The 22,116-nt window shown below is 44.3% G+C and overlaps 1 protein-coding gene and 1 long non-coding RNA gene across 8 annotated transcripts in view; one reads left to right on the forward strand and one right to left on the reverse strand.

The window, feature by feature from the left end:
• Positions 1-22,116, forward strand: part of LOC307215894 (heparan-alpha-glucosaminide N-acetyltransferase-like) — a 180,930-nt gene that overhangs the window by 153,196 nt on the left and 5,618 nt on the right. For 4 of the 5 annotated variants that reach the window (XM_079975683.1, XM_079975681.1, XM_079975682.1 and 1 more), the window contains 2 exons: positions 5,663-5,740; positions 21,595-21,665. In XM_079975683.1, the coding sequence (XP_079831809.1) occupies positions 5,663-5,740; positions 21,595-21,665 (149 nt within the window). Of the gene's footprint in view, positions 1-5,662; positions 5,741-9,649; positions 10,489-21,594; positions 21,666-22,116 lie in introns of those variants that run through there. The other variant, XM_079975685.1, reaches the window with a different exon arrangement.
• On the reverse strand, positions 1,081-17,555 carry LOC307215950. 3 transcript variants are annotated; one of them, XR_013838780.1, is made up of 4 exons: positions 17,150-17,555; positions 16,328-16,443; positions 15,447-15,562; positions 1,081-1,910 (listed from the first exon to the last, which is right to left on the reverse strand). It is a non-coding gene; the product is annotated as an uncharacterized lncRNA (long non-coding RNA). The 3 variants fall into 3 exon arrangements; XR_013838781.1 differs by lacking the exons at positions 1,081-1,910; positions 15,447-15,562 and adding an exon at positions 7,403-8,673; XR_013838782.1 differs by lacking the exon at positions 1,081-1,910 and having other exon boundaries at positions 15,428-15,562.

The following is a 22,116-nucleotide window of genomic DNA, read 5'->3' on the forward strand; positions in this document are numbered from 1 at the left end:
CCTTCTTTGGAGGTCTTTAAGCAGAGGCTTGACAACCATATGTCAGGAGTGCTCTGATGGTGTTTCCTGCTTGGAAGGGGGTGGACTCGATGGCCCTTGTGGTCTCTTCCAACTCTATGATTCTATGATTCTATGAAAGTGTGTCTTGGCCTTCCTTTTTGAAGAATACAACCCAAGGTTTCTCGCAGAACTGAATTTTTTACAACTTGAATTTTCTGAAACTATATTTACAACCCCTGACATTTAATTCTGAGTTGGTTCTCCTCAGAGTCCCCCTCTGCACTTGAAAAACAGTATTTTTAAAAATGGAAGGGAGCACAAAGAAGTTAGCCTTCGTGGCATGCGTTCAGTTATTAATCACTGTGACAGCCACATTTTCTTTCAGACTGAACGCTACTTGCAAATACCAAGGCATGATATTAGCTTGAGCGAAAGAAGACCAGATATTGAATAAAGGACTCTCTTTTTCTTATTTCTTAAAGTATTGGATTGATGGGACCCAGGCAATCAATACTATTCTTTTTCTCATTAAAGGCTCTTGCAAGTATTTTGCTCCAGAGCCTCAAAGAGCAAATTTCAGCATGAAGAAATCTGTCAGTTTCTAGTAATGGTACATTAACAAGTTAAGTAAAAATTATGGATGAAATGTTTAAGCCTGATTATGGAGTGCCATTGGTTTTAATGAGTTTTGATAGGAGGTTCAGAGACTCAAAACCACACAGGCCTCATCTTTTCCTTAGTTTAAGACAATGCAACCTCTGTCCTGCACCTTCTACTGCTCCCATAGCAATTCTGAATGTTGTCTATTCCAAGTGTTGTGAGCTCCTATTGGATAGTGCTTGTGACATCAAAGTCCAATGAGGATATTTCCCTTGTCACGCTGCAATGGCCTCTTTGTACATAGAACTCTGCCCCCTCTCCTCCTCTGCATCTCCCTTAAATCTGTTCTGATTCCTCAACCCTCCAGAGAAGATTTGGGGAGTGCACAGAGTGTGTATTGTGTGTGTGGGGGGGGGGGGGTTTGAGAGATTTTACAAGCAGGTGTCAGGAGCAGGTCAGCAATAACTCACACAGAATCAGTGAAGTTAACTCTTTAATCAAAGAAACAGGACAGCTCAGAAAGCCAGGCCTAGTGAGTACAACGCCGCTTCCCGGTAGATCTTGCCCCTATGAGGCAGTTGTGGGGACTGAAAGTGCCCACCTTTTCCTTAAGTCTCCTCCCCAAGCAATCTGAAACTTTGTTGCCTTGCCTGTCTTTTCTCTGCCCTCTTCATACCTCTTCTGGTTCTGGAAGACCAGGAGGGAGGGAAGCTGGTTGCAGCAGGAGGGGGAGACCCCCTGGCTTCTTCAGCAGCCTGACTCATCTCTGCCTCTTGCCCCTCCCTCCTCTCCAGTCACTGATGCTGGACTGCTGTCTGTCACAGACTCTTCCTGCTCATTAAGCCCTGTTACCTCTTCAGCTTCCAACACCTCTTCTTCCCAGTTTTCTCCCTCTCCCCCCTCTGACCACTCATAGTCATCCTGCTACCCATCCCTTTGGCTCTGAACCTTCTTCTCTCAGGGGTTCCCCAGCTGGTACCTCATAGCAGTGCTCTGCATCCAGCCAGTCCATGACAGGAGAGTAGGACAATTCCATTGCTCAAGCATAAATCCTTGTGCTGATAGGATGGGCTAGTTGGATACCATCTTAAGAGTCCAAGCTTCTGGCTGGAGAGCAGAAACTGAGTGTGAAGATGAACAAGAGTTCTACCCGAAAATCAACTTAATTCACCTTTAGTTTGTCCTGTAGTTATGGGAATGACTTTCGGATGCTGTTCAGCATTTTTTGAACTAGTTCAGTGAACTTCATTCACTCCACTCAGCTTCGCTCCACTGCTTCTTAGTGATGTGATTTTAAGCACGGCTGCTATCTGGAAAGAGATTGTTTTCATATGTTTATTATTATGAGATACATAGTTGATTTTTGACCTGGTTTATAATGGTTTTATGTTATGAACTGCTTTGAAAAGCTGCTGGTTTGGCTCTGGAAGATGTTATAAAAATATCTGAATAAATAAATAATATTACACACATTAAAACTGACATCCATACACAAACCAGCTCTAAATGTAGGAACATGCAAGTGTATAAAAAAAGTATCCTCAGTGTGTGTTTTAGTGGCACATTGATGAATTGAAATTTGCAAAATAAGACTCCACACTAAAAGAGGTCCCTATTACCTCCATTCATTTCTGGAATCTTGCAAGTGTTTTTCCTACCTTTGGAACATGGCGGCATTCTGCATGTCTGGCCTTACAGGGAGGTAAATATTCCATTCATCACTACATTTGCAGGATCAGGACGTTCATACCATTAATTACTAGAAAGAAACAAGTTTCCTTCACAAATAATGGATATTGATGCCTACATTGGCTTAAGGTATTGTTGGTTCTAATGGTCCCAGTTGGAAACTTTTAGCAGGGCTGGCAAAGATTTCTGCTTATCTTCCTGAATGGCTCCCTACTCAAGATGCGTTATGGAAAAATGCCACAGACTCTTTCTGCCTGAGAATTTGATTTCACTTAAAACAAATAATCTTCCTCTGCAAACAGACTTCTCACCACACAACTTAGCCCTGAATCACAAAATCGCTCATAAATCGATTAGGTGATGACAGTGCAATTTTGACATATGGATGGAGACACTGCCTGATTCAGGAATAGGATCCTGGGAAGAGGTTATAGTGAGAAGAAGTTCAAGAGTTTTTAGATTCCTGCTGCATTTGCACTTTAGAATAAACATATGTCTGGACAAGGAGAGAGCCATAGGGACATTGGAGGAATCTGTGAAAATGGACTATCAAGCAAATTTCCTTCTTCCACCTTTTCAACACCTATTGGACTCTAGCCAGGAAAGCTGCTCTTCTTAGTTCTCTACAGTTAACTTTTTAAATGCATGCACAATTTATACATAGATAGATACATAAATTGTTTTGCAATGTGCATTATTTGCATACTCATGGGGGGTATACAGCTTCTCCTTTATTTGTTGCTAAAGTGTTGTTTGTTGCCAAAGGCAACCTATGTGCTTCCTAACCATGTCTTAAAATGCCCACCATGGTGTTGTTGTTTGTCCCCCCCCCCCCAAAAAAAAAGACATTTAAATACTATCTCTTTCAGAGTTTGGAACTCCCTCCCCAGGTCTCATGAGGAAGTGTTTAAAGGTCTAGGGAAGAGACAGCAGCCAGGGTACACTGGTGCAGTGCAGGCATTATATGAATTGTGAATATTCCTGACTTAGACAGCCTTAAGAAGAGCCCTGCTGGATCAGACTAAAGTTCCATAGTCCACCACACTTGTTTCCTAAACCAGGGAATCAAATGCCCACAGAACACCACAAGCAGGACATAAGTGCAATAGCCTCCACTGTTGTGCCCCAGCAGCTGCTATGCTGCCTTGGAACAAGAATGTAGCCATCATGACTTGTGGCCTGACTAATATGCAGTAGCCATGTTCAGCAGCTCTTCTGAAGAAGTTTGCAGGGAGCAGCGCCTGGCTGAGTTTATGTTTAGTAACGGCTACTGCCAGAGATGTAGGGACGTGGGTGGCGCTGTGGGTATCAGAGCCTAGGACTTGCCAATCAGAAGGTCAGCAGTTCGAATCCCCGTGACAGGGTGAGCTCCTGTTGCTCGGTCCCTGCTCCTGCCAACCTAGAAGTTCAAAAGCACGTCAAAGTGCAAGTAGATAAATAGGTACCGCTCTGGCGGGAAGGTAAACAGCGTTTCTGTGCGCTGCTCTGGTTCGCCAGAAGTGGCTTAGTCATGCTGGCTACATGACTCGGAAGCTGTATGCCGGCTCCCTCGGCCAATAAAGTGAGATGAGTGCCGCAACCCCAGAGTCGGTCACGACTGGACCTAATGGTCAGGGGTCCCTTTACCTTTAACTTTTACTGCCAGAGACATGCTTTCCTTTTCATCAAGCCCACACCCAGTCAGTTTCTCTCTGTTCCTCATTCCCCCATTCATTCCTCTGTCAGTTCTGCTTCCCTTCTCAATCCTGATCCTCCACTTTACCCATCCCAACTGTGCTGGTCCTGAGGCTTAACCGTGTGGCAAGGTCTGAGTCCAGTCCTAGGTCAAGGGTGTGGTATGGAGGCTGTCCATCAAAGCTGAAGCGGGGTCCAAGGCAGGGAGTTGGATGAGGTCAGGAACTCTGGCAGAAGAGCAGGACAGGGTGCAGGCAGGAACAGGCTACCAACAATGTTGCTCCCACAACCTGGGACTGGGGCTGACTGGCTTTTATCTTCCCCGAGGCATAGGGCAGTCCCGGTCTACAGGTGACTCGCCTCTCCTGGCCTGGAGGCGAGCACTCCTCCTGCAGGAACTTAGTTCCCTCCGCCTCTCTGCCCTGAGCCTCTGCAGCTCAGGAGAGGCTGGAGGGTTACCGGACCCAGAGGCAACCTCAGCTTCCCCTGATGGGGCTGAGAGTGGAGCGCCTGCAGGCAATGGGTCCTCCATCATCTCCGGAGCCAGAGCAGACAGCTGGTGCCTGCACCTGAGGATCCAGCACAGGTGAAGACCCTTCAGTCTCAATCCCCAGCCCCGGCTCAGCTGGTTCTGGAGGCGGGGACTCCTGTGCAGGCTGGGATTCCTCAGGTTCAGCCTCTGAGTCCGAATCCCAGGCCATCACACCAACTCTGGGCTGAAAGCTGAAGTGGGTCAGCATTAGTGCTGTGCTGAAACTTGCCCTCCCAATTCCTTGTAAGTTTTATTCTGTGTTGTACAGAGTTTTGAGATTTTTTTCCTTTAAAATATAAAGCAATATAGAAATGTAAGAATAAGAATAAGAATAACGGGACTTCTGTGTATGGGACAGATCAGGTCAGTACAGCATGAGACTCTTAATCTCAGGGTAGTGGGTTCAAGTCCCACGTTGGGCGAAAGGGGGTTGGACTTGTGGTCCCTTCCAACTCTACAATTCCTTGGGTCTATGATTCTTCTCTCTCACTCTCAGGGTGCTTTAGAATTTATTCATAATTCTGGTGGGTGCAAGTTTCAACTTAACTTCTCATTGTGAGGTGGCTGAGGCTGGTCTGTCTGTTTTTCATGTCATTAATGTCTCTCCAGTACACTGCATCCTGCCCCCCAACTCCCCATACCTTATTGCTTTGAAAAGGCCCCATAGGAAGAGTTAGATCATGATACCTTCCCATGCCAGCCAGCACAGTGATTATTTATAGAATGAAATGAAGGCGCAATCACAAAACATCTTGACCTACCTCAAAAGAAAGGCAAGCATAAGAAAAATCCTGTGCTCTGTCTTGAGGATTTCATTGCAATTTTCTCTTCCTTCTGATAATTTATGAATGCTGTTTCTTCTCTCAGTAATTGTTGGGGAATGGTTGGGGGAAAATGTGGGAGCATCAGAGAGCCATGTCTGAGGCACAGAAAACTGACGGTCTGATCTAGAAGACTTCCCTGCCTTTGTTCAAGTTACATTCCTCTCTGCCAGCTTCTGCCTGTGGCAAAATGTATGTGTTCAAGCTGCCCTTTGCCACCACTTTAGCGAGTTAGCTTGCCTCTTTGAGTACAAGGTGAAAAATAAACCATATTAGCTTACTGAAAATAATCACTGCTTCCCTGATTTTTTGTTTGTATTTTCATTATGTTTTTTCTGATTTCCAGGCGGGGAAGATTATCCTAATGTACCGTCAGCAACCACTGAGCATTTTAAAGAGATTTCTCATCTGGGCTGTTTTGCTGGTGAGTCGTTGAAGCCTGATGTTTTAAAGATAATAGCATTAGCGGTGCTGCCAGGCCCTCGTTATTTTTAATTACAGTAGTTGCTCACAAACTGCAGATAATCTAACAAGAAGGGAAATGGTCCAGGGCCCCAAAGTATTGCAGCATGCCATCTTCTTATCTCCAACTGCTCTTCAAAACATCTACTTCTGCTATAAGGTATCTAAACTGGAAGTAATCTGGTATAACCCTTGTTCAGCTCTTCCCTCTTTCTTGGTGGGGTCAGGGGCGGTCCATCCTGTTTTGCCACCCAAGGCAAAATGGGTAGGTGCCTCATACCTCATACCTCATGCCTCACGCCAAAGCCTTGCTTACTGGGTTCACACAACTTCAACTTCTGGCAAGGTCTTGCAAGACGTCTGTTAGATCTCTACAGAAACCAGAAGCCCCAGGTGCTTCTTCTTGCTTCTCTGGCAGGGGCAGTGTTGTGCGAGCAGACAGGATTTTTAAAAAAATCCCCTCAAAATTCAAAGTTCAGTTCCCATTTCCCCCCACATCATTGGAGATCGAATAGTTACCATTAGCCTATTTATCATCATTCTGCTAGCTGGCTTTAATGGAATCAATATTAATTACTGAATATCAAGCATAGTCTGAAAACAAGACACAGGGCTGTTAATGTCCCTGTAGCTTCCAGAGAGTGAAGAGGGCTTATTTGACTTGATGGTAGCCATTTCTAGGACCACCCCAGTTCACCTTCTTAGAAAATGATTTCATGATTTCAGGATTTCATAAATTCAGGATTTCATGAATCAAATCATGATTTCATTATTCCATGATTTAATTCAGGATTTCATGAATTCATGATTTGGTTCATGATTTTTCATGAATTCATGATTTCTTGATTTAATTCAGGATCTCATTATTTAAGTCAGGATTTCATGAATTCAGGATTTCATGATTTCAAGAAAAGAGGCCTTGATTCAGCAAAGAGCCACATTCAGCAGAGGAACCCTGGAAACAAGTGGGTGGGTTGCCTGGATTCCCACCACCCTCTGTAGCTGTGCACATGGAACCCTGTCAGAAAACTGGTTTGTGTTTCCCTTTGGGAATGAGGCATAGTGGAGACTGTGGTGTCTTTATAATATAGGGTTTATTTACATATCCAGGCAACCCCCAATGTGTGTGGGTGTTGTATTCTGGGTCAACGCATGCGATTGCAAAGTGCACGTAAGACTGCTACGCTACATTCTGCCCCTTTTCCGGCCACAGTCGGATTGCCATGATGTGTGCGTGCATGGTCACATGTCAGTTGGACGCATGTAAATCAGTCACAGCCTATATATACAACCTGAGCCTATGATGGAGGGGTTCACAGCATTAACGCCCCCAAAGGGTCTTACTTCTCCCATAGTCACAGCCTTGGATTCAAACAGACCTCCAGGATTGTTCTCTGACCCTATCTCCAGCTTGCTGCTTTTTTTCTCACACACAACTCTGAACTCACTATTCATGAGTTGAGGGAGGGGGACCTACCCATTTGCTGTCTGGCACAGAGCTCCCTCTCCTTTGCTTTCACAGTGCCCCATCACCTTTCCTTTATTCTCTTAATGGCCCATTATTCTCTTAATGTGATCACCTGAACATAGGAAGCGCCTGGTTTGATTAGCTTTTAACCTTTTAACACTTGCTGGGTTCAGAAATTATGTGTCTTGCACCCAGTTTAACCTACCAAGACTTGATTAAATTCTAACACTTACGGGATCCAGGAATTTAAAGGGGTCTGGCACTCCCAAACTCATATTGTCCTTTTCCATATAACAGTTTCCCTCCTTTTATAAGTTAATGTATTAAGTCACTTTATTGGAGAAAGAAAAACTCTGTTGTCTGAATTCAAAGGCCAGACTGAGGTATTAACCCAGGAAGGGTAGAGAACACACAGTACTCATCCTCTTCCTTCCCTTTCTATTTTTGTTTTCGCCTGGCTTGGGGCCCATTGCGACATTTTACTTAAAAAAAATTATATCAGTTCTCACCATATTTCATTAAAGCACTTAGCTAGAATGCTGAAAATCTCTCCTTCATGTCCTTTCCCTTCCATTCACCTTCTAACTTATGCACATAATTTTTGAGGCCTGCTTCAGGTCCAAAGGCATGGTTTGCCAAGACGCAGACAGGTTTCTATGTGCTCCTCTCAGGAGCTGTAGGCATGCCAAATGTTTAACATCATTGACCGTGAAACACAGGAAAGTCTCTGAGACAGCCAATACCTTTTGCAACAAGCTAGTGATCCACTTTTGGTACTATGTTTTTAACAATGAAGGATGTTTTAGGAACTGTGTGTGTGTGTGTGTGTGTGTGTGTGTGTGCTTTCACTTAGATTTTTACCTAATCTAAATGGTCACAGTAAAGTCATCTGATGATATCCGTCCAAGTGCTAGGGGTTAAAATTATTGATAATTCAAGAGCTGCCAATGGGCTACATCTCCCAAACAACCAGCAACTTCCCCAGTCTGTAGGTGTGAGGAATAGCAGATATATCAACTGGAACACAAGTGTAGATTAAGACATTTCATTATTTAGCAAGAAAAACTGACAAAACACTCAGAACGATATACTGTATATTTCATGTCTGTGGGTTTCAAAACTGATTTAGACCCAGCCTCTATGATGCCAAGCTTTAAAACTTCATGACTGGATAATTCCTATTTATGAAGTTATGTAAGCCCTCCTTTCATGAATGCCTCCTGGAATCTGATGCTCTGAAACTAGCTAGCATCTCCTGTTTTCATGCCTTACTGTGCCTGTTAACTCCCCTACCTCCATCTGGTAACTCAAAATAAAATGTTCCATGTCCTGTCCAAAAACCACAGCTTTGAATCATCCCCTTTGTGCACCAAATTTCCTGCTAGGCTTTGCATTTACTGGACAATTTCTCAATTCTTCCTGAACATCTGTGATAGTAAAATAATACCATAGATGTCAGCTCTTAATAATTTGGGTAATTTTCCGTTGTCAGCTTATTTCAGCTAAAACTCATTTGGAGTTCAGTCTTCACCCTTGCATTTTAAAGCTGCAAACATTTATTTATTTATAAAAAATATTTATACACCACTTTTCATTGTAAAAAAATATGAGTGGTTTGTAACACTTATATGTAACATTATGCAATAAAACCCATATTGAAATGTTAAAATCAGAAATCAACTATTATGGGAAAACATATTCTTAATTGCCTGCATAGGTCTGGCGGGGTGGTGGTGGTTAGCAGGCAAGTTGAAACCAAAGATGCGCTGAATCTCTGTTGGCAGAGATCATATTGTGCTGATGACATTTACAGCTCTGATTCTTGTTGCTGTCAGATGAGCCTTGCCAACAATGCTCCTGCAGTGATTGAGCTGGGATCAGGTGGTCCCAGTGGTATGCTGGAACTCAGTTGTTCAGGGCTTTGTAAATTAATACAGGCACTTTGAACCTGGCTCAGTAGTAGTTGGGCCACCAGTGCAGATGTTTGTAACAATGGAGTCACATGTTCTCAGCCAGAAGCCCCTTCACCACCCCCACCAGTCTGACTGCTGCATTCTGCACCAGCTGGTGCTCCCAAACCAGGTTCAAGGGCAGACCCACACAGAGCACATTGCAGTAATCTAGCCGAGGTTACCAACGTATGGATTACTACCCTGGATGGGGTTGCACCCTCTCTGAAGGAGCAAATTTGCAGCCTGGAGGTGCTTCTGAATCCATCTTTGTCACTGGAAGCCCAGGTAGCTTCTGTGACTAGAAGCACCTTTTACCAACTGCAATGGTTACAACAACCATGACCATTTGTTTGGCTGCTGTAGATCATGCATTGGTTAATTCAAGTTTGGATTACTGCAGTACAATGCACTTTATGTGGGACTTCACTCACATTTGTTCTGGAATCTGCAGTTGGTGCAGAATGCTGCAGCATGATTTCCCAGAGACCTGCGCTATCAAATATGGACTTAAAGGACCTTTAATGCCTCCAACAGCTAGTCACCTTCTAGTCACTGATGCAGAGAAGAACATTGCTCCGTGCCCTCTGTATGAGATGCCATAGACATCTGGTTGACTGCTGTTGAAAACCGTGCGGCACTAATTGTGTTTCCATGCTCAGATGCAACAAGCTTATATCAAATGACTGCTTCAGCATGTTGCCATCTATAACACAGATTTGATTCCCTTCAGGCTTCCCTGGACTGATAGTTTTGTGACTTGACCTTAAATATCTCTGAAAATCCTAATAAGCCACATTCACCATGTAGTGAACACTGAGATAGAACCACCAGCAACCATCTTTCGATTACATCCTGCCCATTCAGCAAGCATTTCTCCATTTTCCAAAGCACAGTGATAAAGATCTTTGCCACACCCCCCCCCCACTTTTTTGAATGGCAGATCTTGCAGTTCATCTGAACAGGATGATGGTTCAAGTCTGTCAAGACTGATTATGCCAATCTCAAAGATCCCCAATCTTGACTCCGAGGTGGGAAGAGTACCTCCCTGGTCACTTACTTGAATGAGGACTTGGATGATTGATGCATCAAATTAAGAAAATCAATGGAATGTTCATTTACAAAAAATTAATCAGTTAGCATAGTTCTCAATGCAGTCTTGTTTGCTTCAACATAAAAGGCAAATGCCTGATTAATAGTGACAGCAAATGAGCTAACAAGTGTGCTGAAATGCACTTGGATCAGACATGCTGGAAAAGCTGATCAAGAAGTAAAACAGTTTCTCCTTCTATACCTTTTGGTTTCTGTCCCCCCTGCATTGTTCACCAAAAGTATTTCAATTATTTGGAGTAGTGGATTGAATATTTCACATGTGGTAGTTGTTATGTGGTTTGAATTGCTTATTACTGCTCCTGGGCTACCAGAACTTGACCTGGTGAATGGTCTGAAGGCTGATAGGCCACCTTAAGCTAATCAGGCCTGGCTTTGTAAACTGCTTTGATGGGAGAACACTTGGGAACCGGCTGTAATCTGCTCCAAGCTCCTCAGAGGAAGAGTGGACTATCAATTAAACAAATGCCATCCATTTAGCAAGTATATATACATATATAAGAGAGGCTTGATGGATGTGCGGGAGGCTGAAACACATGTTTAAGGGTGCATGCCTGCTGCAAACTCCCTCTTCACACAATGTTACTACATAAAGTGTGTAGCTGCTGTTAAATTGCAGTTGACTGTAGATGCCCTTTAGATATTCTCCCAGCCATGTGGGAACAATTTATTGATGAGCAGCTCTTGCACAGCAGGAGGAAAATTTAACTACCCTGATCGCATAGGTGCCAAGGCTGGCCCTACCATTAGGTAGATTAGAACAAGGTGGATGTCTTGGGGGGCAGGTGGTGCAGGGCAGGGGGCAGCATTGACATTATGGAGGACAGAACTGTGTGTGCCACATTGGCTGCCTGGTGCTTTGTAGCTGTCCAATCGCCAATAGCGAAGTAAGCTTCAACTGCTAGTTCATTTGGCTTCTGAACATGGAATTGAGGGACATCTTGACATTTCACTTCACAGCAAAACCTCTTAGACCGGTCCTGTTGGGGACCATTAAAGGTAATTGAAATAGCAGATAAAATTATCTGCTACCATGAACTGTAGTGAATTTGCCTCTGTGATCATTTTGATGAGTTCAGTATACGGTTATATTAAATTACAAAACTGTGTCTAGCCATTGGGTCCATTTTGTCCAGTGTTGGCATTTGTGACTAGAACAGGTTCTTGTGGGTCACAGGCAATTGTCTTTTCAAACCATCTCACAAGAAAGCCTTTTAATTGGAAATGGTGGGTCAACTGGGTTATTTTTCTTTAAAAAACTATGCCTTAATCTGTGCAGAATGGGTGCTCCTTGCTTTCTGCCATTCTCTCTCTCTCTCTCTCTCTCTCTCTCTCTCTCTCTCTCTCTCTCTGGCTGTCAGCACAAAATGGTAGGGAATAGAAAGAGACCATTGTAGGTGACAAGTTGGAAATTATGTGTTTGCTCAGCCATGGTATAACAAGCCTGGAAGGCACAATTGACTGCAGCAAGCAGAAATATTTCCAAGCCATTGATCCAGGCTCCACACACCATGCAGGAAACCCAGTCTGCAGCTTGTCAGAGGCAGTTAGCAATGGCTTTTGTAAAGCTGCCTCCTTGAGGATCTGTTCTTGGGCCTTGCTCAGCAGGGGGCCTTGATTTCTAAAGATGAGTACCAGTGTTTGGAAACAGGTTTGCTTCATCGGTTCTTATGTTGTTTCACAGTTCCTCTAGTTACATGGTTGGATCTTCCATGCAGTTCTTAATGGGGTCGATTTCTTATGAGTAGAAATGTAAGGCCTTTCTGTAATAATCCATTTACAACAGACAAGTTGTGTGGGAGAAAGAAGGAAAGCGGTTGCACACATAGATGTTATTCATCTTGAAGCAGCATCAGTTCCATTTTTGTAATGGGCCTTTTCCTCCTCTCCCACACCCAAGCACATTCCCACACCCTTCCCAAATCTGCTCCAGGTGGTTGGGGGAACCCCTAGAACAGATTTAGAGCATGTGCCGTGAAAATCATTGCACTGGCAAAATGGTTTCCTTAGCTTTGCATTGGATTCCACCTACAGTCCTTGTTAGCCTTGATCTTTGCAACACTGGAAAGCGTTTTGGTTTGCAGAAAATAAAGAATAATTAGGTTGAGCGTTGGGTTACCAGCAGGCAGCATTTTACTCACCAGTAACCACGTGACCCAGAAGTGTCCCCGGCCTCTTAAGCGAGATGGGCGTGCAACCCCAGAGTCAGACATTACTGGCCCGTACAGGCAGGGGTACCTTTACCTTTACTAACCCTCTGTTTTGTTAGGTAGTCAGTATCAAGATCTAAAAAGTCTTAAGATTCTCCCAGACTCTGCTCCTCCACACCCTCCCTCTGCCCATGATCTACTGTATCGCAATAGACTCCATTTTCAGCTATGGCTCCAACTTACCTGGCTTAACCTAAAACTGCTAAGGGGGCCAGTATTCTTGAAATTGAAAGCTGGCCATCATAGCTGAACGTGGCATTGCCTTGTTCATGAACTAAAATTTCATGTCAGCATTATTTCTTATGCCCGGTGAAGGGAATGATAGAAATTGAAGATGGGCCATATCCATGCAAGATTTAACTCTTAATGGCCAACTGTGAAGCACTCTTCTTATTTACATTTCCTCCTCTGTGTTCTTGTCCTTTGTTCTTGGGGGCAAGTGTTCTTGTCAATTAACAAGTGTTCTTGTCAATCTCAAAGGCTTGACATAGGCAGCGCACATGACTCATGTCACCTTGAATTTGTCTTTGCATGTGCAGTATGTCTAGTGTTCATACACAGCACAATCTAGAATGGCTTTTTTAACAGGTCTGATTCTTTCTGGGTGTCACTTACATTCGCAGTGGTGCAGTTAGCCTTGCCAAACCTTTCAGCTTGGGCACCTATTTTGTGATATTCCAGTTGCTCAGCATGTAGAAGACCAAAGTGAATGTTTAATTCCACTAGTAACACAGTTCCACAGAGGGAACTCCATTTAGCGAGGGGGATTACTGCCCTGTGTTTCATGCCACATGTGATTATCCTTTAGAATCACCTATATTTCCACCCAATTCATTAGTGGTTCCACACATCAAATGGCTATTCTTATAAACATGCAGATCCCTTTGCTTAGCAAAACAGGATAAACTATTTGGTCAGTGTTGGAAACATGGCTGAAATTGCTCTTGAGGTTTTTTTTTAATAAAAAAGTAACCATAACCATTGCTCTTAAAATAGGCAGAGTTTCACAATTTAATCGTGCATGTATCCAAATGCAGTTCTTGAAATTTTTGCTCCCCTTAACAAAATATGAAATGGTGCCTCTGGTTTTCTAGAGCACCTAAGTGAAATTCAGCTTCATGTGTGCTGGGTAACACTTTATTTGCAAAGAGGTCAGAGCTAGTATTGTCTCTTCCTCAAACAGCCAGTCAGATTGTGCCTTTGCAATGAATTATGGGTCCGCCATCAGCTATCTGATCTTGCCCTTGCAGACTAGATGGCACTAATGAACATTGCCATGACACAAAATCAAACCTAATTTCATTTTGTGAGGGACAGCTGTGACTTTTGCTGTAAATATGATCCTATTGTGGTTTGGTGTGTGCACGCTGCAGTGATGGATAGCTGCATGTACTGTTAAGAAATGTTGCCATCACTTGTCAGTACAAGCCTATGTGAAATAAGCCCATTTTTTAAAAGGCATTAAAAGAAGCTTGTCATTTTTCTAAGGCTCAAGGCAGGAAGAAACATTTCCTTATGCTAGTGCTATATAACAATTGCAGACTTAAAGGAGGAATGTAAGGCAAGGATGGGGAGCCTCCATCCCATAATTTCTCTTTGCCTCTCTATCCTGCCCTGAGGACTATCTCTAGGGCTGCTCCTTCTCTCCTAGGTTGGCCAGTTGAACATTGCCGCCCCCCGCCCCCAGAGAACATGCATCATCAAAAAAGAGAGGACCAAAAAGAACAGGGACTTATCATTTGCATAAGATTTGCATATGCTAATTTACATATAGATGTAGAAATAGTACTGCAATTTAAACAAGAATATAGTAAATCTTGCCACGGTGGGGAACAAGACTGTGGGCAGGTGAGCTTCTTACAGTGCAGGCCAACTCCTCCTCTCCCTTCTTATCATTCTTTATTTTTAAACTACACTTGGACCGGACAACCCTTCAAACAGTGGACTCTCCTCTGTTCAGTAGTGCACATGGCCATTCTGCCTTCTCTCCAGGCCAGTCTTGCTTCATCAGACCACTCATCTCCCTGAATCTGCTCTGCACTCTCCTTAAGTGCTTTTGCCTGGAATGTGTCCTCTTTGGTGAGTTGGAGCTTTTCGAGCAGGAAAAAACAACGTGGTGCCCTCCAGATGTTTTCACCTACAACTCCCATCTGCCACAGTCATAATGGCCAATGGTCAGGGATGATGGGAATTGTAGTCCAAAACCTTGGAGGGGGCTACGTTGGCTGCACCTGTTTCTTTCTCTTTTTTTAATTTCTCTTTATTAATTTTCATACACACATATACACATATATGTACAGAAAATAAATTCTTCACGGAAAAAAAACCAATAATAAGAACAACATAACTTAATTATAAGAAAACAAAAAGACAAGGACAAAGACAAACATGTAAGTTTTTGACTTCCCTCCACCTCAGTTTTGGGTTATGTAATACATTTTTTCGGCTGCACCTGTTTCAGGGAACCACACACACACACACACACACACACACACTCCATGCCTTTTGGCATTGGTGACACACGCAAAATATTTACTGGGGGTATTGGCAGGTTCTTTTTTCTGACATTATCCTGTTATTCAGTTCCTGAATATACCATAAGCTAATATTATCAACTAAACAGAGGATCTCTCAAGGTCAGGCATATGGAGGAGCTGTTATTTAAGTGGGACCACTGCAATGTAGTCTTCGAAGTACTGTGAGATAGTTCAATATATTGCCCTTTTTAAAAGACAGTCAATGTGCAGTACAGGATCGCATGTCCCAGCTAAGCCACTTTTTGGCCAGTGAATAACATTTGTGGAACTGGATAACGTGTGTGTCAATGCACATTAGCCAGTTTTGCATGTGCTATTTGTTGCACACATGATTTTTATTTATTTCTTGGACACGAGCAATGATTGCTGCAGTAATGTGGTTGTGTATTTGCACCTTAAATTTTGCACTTTTAACTGCAGCATGAGGGCTTTTATTATGCATGTTTTTGGCTCTTTTCTGTTTTCCTCATTGTAAGCCTTTTCAAGGACCACATAGGTTGAAAAGCATCTCTGCAACAAATAAATAAAATTGTGTTTCAGCATTTTTTAATCTACTTTTCTCTGCAGGAGGGATGGGAAGTGAAATTTGCCATTGCATATTTGTGCAGCTTCTGCAAGACCTTGTAAACTAGACCAGAGAGGGGTATAATCTGGGAACGCCAATTCCTCCCCACCCAAACTTCTTGAATTTCAAACATATTTCAGGATCCAATCATGTTTGGAGCCCACACCCAAATTTGCAACATGAGTACATTTCTAACTCATTCCACACACACACACACACACACACACACACACACACACACACACACACTGCTTTTATTTTCATGCTAGTAACATGCCATTTCCTCACTCATCTTTCCACCTAAATTGCAGTGCTCTGTTTTGCTGATTTTAAACTACAGAAACTGAACAAATATAGATTTTGGTGATCTTTAACTAAGTTTTAAATGAGTTTGAGGTGGGCTTGTGTACGTTTGAACACACCACAGTAATATATCTAATCCTGAGATTCTTCCCAACCTTTTATTACAGAAGCAACCCACAAAAGATTTTCAAGGACAGTAGCTCAGTGGTAGCACACACGTGATATTTAAGTGCTAGTAAAATGCAATTTCCCTGCAAATAGGGTTGCCTTGCCACCTCCATTTACTGACCACTGTGCCTTCAACAGGAATCAGGCATTCAGAAAATAAGCACAGGCAAAATCATATGTGAAATCTCCTCTCCCTTTCCCTTTTTTTGAATTACCAATATTAACACAAAACTTGCTACCTTTAATCAGGGTCTGCAAGCAAGCTTCTGGCTCTCGTTGCAATGTCTGTTTTGAAGCTAGAAGTGATTGTCTTTCAAATTGGTGCTGGCACAGTTCATCACCAAGAGATTTTTCTCTGCAAAGAGAAAGGACAGGGGAGTTCACACATGCAAAAGGGAAAGAGGAGGAAGCTGTCTGTGAGCCTGCAGAGCACATTCAAATGCTTAACCTGTGGTCAAGGGATAACAATATTATATCTGCACCAGGCCTTTGTTTGGAAAGTCCATAAAAAGTAGTGGACCAACCCTAACTCCCAGCTGAGAGCAGTGGGACTGAACAGAGCATCAGAGCCATTGCCATGCCTGAAATCTGGTCATTTATGCCAGCCTGAGCAAAAGAAAGAGTAGGTAAAGGAACTAATTTTCATTTCTGATTATAACCATGCATGAAAGTAGACTATTTTGCCATTGGCTTTTTCAGCTGCTCATTATTGGCTCGTGGGGAAACTATCAAAAACAGTTGTGTATGATCATTTTCTAATTACACAGAAAATCTCTCTTTATTTCCATCTCCTCCTGCCTCCCACTGCCCTGATGTTTGATTTCAAAGCATCTCCATTCTTGTGTTACAACATGAAACCTGAAGCATTCGTTAAACCACCTCAAAGCTGATTTAACCACAAATCCATTACACTTTAAGGCAGTTGATACAGCTTGTAAAAGTCCTGAATTTCCCACACACTACAGATTAAACGTTTGGAACTATATCCATTAAGCTATTAGTATAATACTTATATGCAACAGGGAAACTGTTAGCTATTTGTGATAAAATAGATGCCTTACCCAAGACTTGAAGATAAATCTTTACATGTCAGGTTGGCAACAGTTGAACAACAAGTATTATTCACATGAATACAATGTGCTTTTCTCTCTTGAGCCCAACAGAGGGTTTAGTCTTTGTTTGTTTTCAAAACTCCTTCATAACAGTGCATAAGTTATAAATCCATAGCTTGCTTAAATCTCACAAAAATCCTCCAGACAGGGTCTGCTTGAAGTCACCACACTTCCACACTCTCAGTCAAAGAATCAGCTAACAGGATAACCATCCAACTGCCAACTGCTAACTGCCACCTCCTTTCCCCATTACCATTTATTCTTTGTGAAACACATTTACAATGCAAATATAATACAAATACTAACAGAAACACCTGCTAGATGAGTCATTTATTGACACCCAGGGTTAACAAAAGAAAATGCCCCTTCCGATCTTCAGGAGGAGGGGGGGTTGTGGGATCACGACCCCGCCCACACTCACTCTGCGAGGCTGGCGTCAGCCTCGCAGGAGACTGGGATTCACCCAATTAGCATACCCTGTGGCGCCAGCCAATTGGCTGGCGGCAGGGGCGGGCCTTCCTAGGGCCACTTAAGGTCAGGGCAGCCCCTGGCTCGCCCCCTTTCTTCCCTGGAGACGACTTCAGGCGACTCAAAAGGCGGGCCCTTGCCCTGTAAAGGATGCTAGAAAATACCTGTGTGTAAGACCAGAATCTCGGGGCCCCTTTTTCTTGCATTCCGACGGTTCCTCCCTCTCAAAGCAGCAGTTCACCAGGGTCTTGCGCAAAGCAATTGCCGCCATTGGGCTTCCCCAAGAGGAGTACGCCGCGCACTCCTTTCGCATTGGAGCAGCGACCACCGCCGCCCATATGGGCTTACCGGCGGAAAGAATTATGGACATGGGTCGATGGAAATCTAACGCATACCAGGGTTATATCCGTAAGCCCTTCTAAATTCCCCTCAGCTTTCTCCCCGGGCACTCCTCCTGATCCGGTTCTCCGATTCTCTCTTTTCAGGTACTGGTGTGGTTCGACTGTGGATCCTCGGCCACAGCATCGTATATTGGGCTAAGCGGCGCGCCGAACAAAGGGGCTGGGATAAGGAGCTATGGCTACCCAGCAGGGTCAAATTGTCATGGATCACTAGGAGGGGTATGCGTTGGGAAGAGTTTTTCCCAGTCGTATCCAGAAAAATCGCTGCCGAGGGCCCACCCAGTGCCATGGTCATCCAGCTGGGCGAGAACGACTTGGCGTATAGGAAAGGGGTGGACTTGATATGGAACATTATCAATGACTTGGAATTGTTGAGGGCATCCCATGAAAACATTACAATAATTTGGTCTTCTTTGCTGGAAAGGCGATGTTGGCGGGATGCAGAGAAACCCGTGGCTGTGAATAAAGCCAGGAGGATTGTGGAGCGCACGGTGGCTGGTAGAGTGGCCGCATGGGGCGGTCGGGTCATTCAGCACCCATGCATACGGTTTGACAAGGAAATGCTTTATCGCTGGGATGGCGTGCATCTATCTGATGCTGGCAATGATATTTGGTTGGCAGATATTTTTCAAGGCATTAGGGATTGGTTACAGGTCTGCGGGTATTGGCGGCGAGCCGGCTTGCGGCTCGGTGGCGGTAGGCATTGGCCGGGGTATTATCATGCAGATGAGGTTGGGGGGGAGGAACGCCATCACCTCCCCCAATGCTTGAAGGGTAGTTCGTTAAAGGACTCCGAGGGGCGACGCCTCGTCCGAAACCTACGGAGGCTAGGGCCTAAAGCGCGCCCCCGAGCGGTAACCCCTCGGGGAGCGCCCAGGGATATGCATCTCGGGTGGCTCCCCCTGTTGGTGTTTAACCCTTCCCGGTCAGACCGGATAGTCGGTTAGGGCCAATGCCTAAAGCCAATACCCTTCTTTCCTGTAATCAATAAAGTTGTGGCCATTTTCGCCCATTAACCTAAAACTCTGTGTCCGTTGTCTTCATTTATTCCACCTGTGGGGGGGAGGGAATAGCCACACAATGCCCCTTCCGATCTTCAGGAGGAGGGGGGGTTGTGGGATCACGACCCCGCCCACACTCACTCTGCGAGGCTGGCGTCAGCCTCGCAGGAGACTGGGATTCACCCAATTAGCATACCCTGTGGCGCCAGCCAATTGGCTGGCGGCAGGGGCGGGCCTTCCTAGGGCCACTTAAGGTCAGGGCAGCCCCTGGCTCGCCCCCTTTCTTCCCTGGAGACGACGCAGTTTCCCACCCACCCGCCCTTTAGGTTTTGCCACTGACCTTGCTATGGGCTTCGGCTGGTCGCCGCAAGGGGCCTGGTAGGAGTTTTTCCATTTGGCTAATTGGCTGGTTTTGTGAGCCACTTGGTTTTTTCGCCTACCTCGTAGCAAATCGTCACAACTCCCTCGGTTTTGGCGGTAGGCATTGGCCGGGGTATTATCATGCAGATGAGGTTGGGGGGGAGGAACGCCATCACCTCCCCCAATGCTTGAAGGGTAGTTCGTTAAAGGACTCCGAGGGGCGACGCCTCGTCCGAAACCTACGGAGGCTAGGGCCTAAAGCGCGCCCCCGAGCGGTAACCCCTCGGGGAGCGCCCAGGGATATGCATCTCGGGTGGCTCCCCCTGTTGGTGTTTAACCCTTCCCGGTCAGACCGGATAGTCGGTTAGGGCCAATGCCTAAAGCCAATACCCTTCTTTCCTGTAATCAATAAAGTTGTGGCCATTTTCGCCCATTAACCTAAAACTCTGTGTCCGTTGTCTTCATTTATTCCACCTGTGGGGGGGAGGGAATAGCCACACAATTTCATGTTTCAGCCTAGTTACTGAGTCTGTGTCCATGCGTGCAGGATTAAAGCAGGAATGGGAACTTATGGTCATCCGGATATTGTTGGACTCAAATTATTATATTATATTATACTGGCTGGGACTGCTGTAGCATATGGAGGGTCCCAGGTTCCTGTAGTAAAGTATATGATTCAAAGAGACGCAGCTGTTAGGCCACAATGCTGCACATGGCTGATGGACAGAGTTTGGTTAGTGGGTCTCATATTGTATAAGACTTCTCTGGTGGTATCACTGCAGTCTCAGCTTAAATGTTCAATTCCAGTACAGGGGGTGGAGGGGAACTTGACCGGTATAGTATAAAATTCTGTACTTCTCTCTCTGCTGCTTTTTTTAATTTTTAAAAAAGAAAGGAGTAATGTCCCCCCCCCTTGGTATGAGGGACAGGGAGGCACCACAAAATGGGGACTTCCACATGTTAAATTCCCTCTCACTTCAAAGCAAAGCAAAGCAAAGCAAAGCAAACTGAACCAAACCAAACCAAACCAGAGCAGCAAATCATTTCTTTTTCTCCCCGCACCCTGGATCTGACTCGCTGCTCCTACGGCCGCTTTGAATTATGACGCACTGTCACATTTATAGGGTGATTTCATCAATTGATTTATTTAATTAATTTAGCGTTTTTAACACCACACAGAGGGTATGTGACAGAGTGTGGCATTAGCAATTTCCTTCAGCAATAGATTTATTTGAGTTTTGTCTGCCAGGATTTATTTGAAAAAATACCGAAGGCAGCTTTCTGGCCTTGCTGTTCGTTGTGGTGCAAACACCAACAGCTTGGTGTCGAAAAAGAAGAAAACCAGGCCAAATGTTCCTGAGGCTTAGAGACAGCAAAGCTACTGCAGTGGAGACTTAGCTTGCTTCCTTACCATCTTGTTCAGGATATAGGACTATAGGGAGCCTTTCGGATAAAGATGTCCAGGTCTCTATTCTCATGAACAGGCCAGTAAAGGGCTTCATTTGAGCCATGGCTTAATTCTAGAATGTGTCTTCAATAATAAGGTCCAAGAAAGAGCAAGTAACGCTGGCTGGCAGCTCATTTAAGCAGCTTGCAGTAAGGGATTCATGTGAACCAGGCCTTGGCATCTATTTCTGAAGGCAGATTTGTCCCAGAGTCCAGCAGTTGCTGGCCACTATAGCAAAGTTTTATGCTAAGAACATAGTGTAGGCATGATGTCGGAACACAACAACCTCATCCAAGATGATGCTTAAAAATAATAAGATTGTCTTCTGTTGAGCTGTCATTTGTCAGTACCCTTGACCAATCTCTCCCACCAAACTGTACAAAATAATGTTACTATTGGGCTCAGCCTCTCTGGCATCCTTGAGGTTCTTTGACTCAGGCTGATCCAATTTCTGGAAAGGGCATTGTTTTAGGAAACCTCATACAATAAAATAAAAACAATCACACTTTCAAATCAAGGTCTTCTATTCAGTTCAGTGCCTCTCTCTTTGCTCTGCAATGCATCTTTTGATTAGTTAATCAATGGAAACACTTAGAACTTGGCACACAATCTGTTCCTTCCTCTTCCTTTGCCTCCCCTCCCCTCTCTTTTCTGTTTTCCCTGAGTTAGATATGTTATCACTTGCTATTGACCTGTTCTCTTTTCCTTCTTATTAAGGGAATTATCTCTGCCATCCTAACCAAATGTACACAAAATGAAGGATTCATCCCCATCAATAAAAATCTCTGGTAAGTGCTTTCAAGTCTACCTTATAAGTTTGATTGATGCAAGTCACGGCAAAATTTGCTCATAGTTTGCATCATGCCAAGAATAAGATGAAAGATGTGAGATACCAGACACCACTTGGTTTGCCCTATTAAGATGCTTCTGTTGTATTGCCCCCGCCTTCATTGGGTTTACGTTATTCCCTGGTGTGATGTGGGCTGTATTACAAATGCTGATGCTCATCAGCTGATCTCCTGCCATTGAACAATGACTCACTGCTTGAAGATTGGCTCCACTGGAAAGCATTGCTTCAGCGGTTGATCTGCATTGGCTCATTCCCACATGCAAGGCTTCATTTGCTGTTACAGGCAACAGCTGATGAGCATGCATGTACGAGCCACACCTTTGAGTGGTCTAACCACACATTGCCAATGCATGTAACAGGTCCCAAGTTGAACTCCTGGCATCACTGCA

This window comes from Podarcis cretensis, assembly GCF_951804945.1.
Source record: "Podarcis cretensis genome assembly, chromosome: 5".
Lineage (NCBI taxonomy): Eukaryota > Metazoa > Chordata > Lepidosauria > Squamata > Lacertidae > Podarcis > Podarcis cretensis.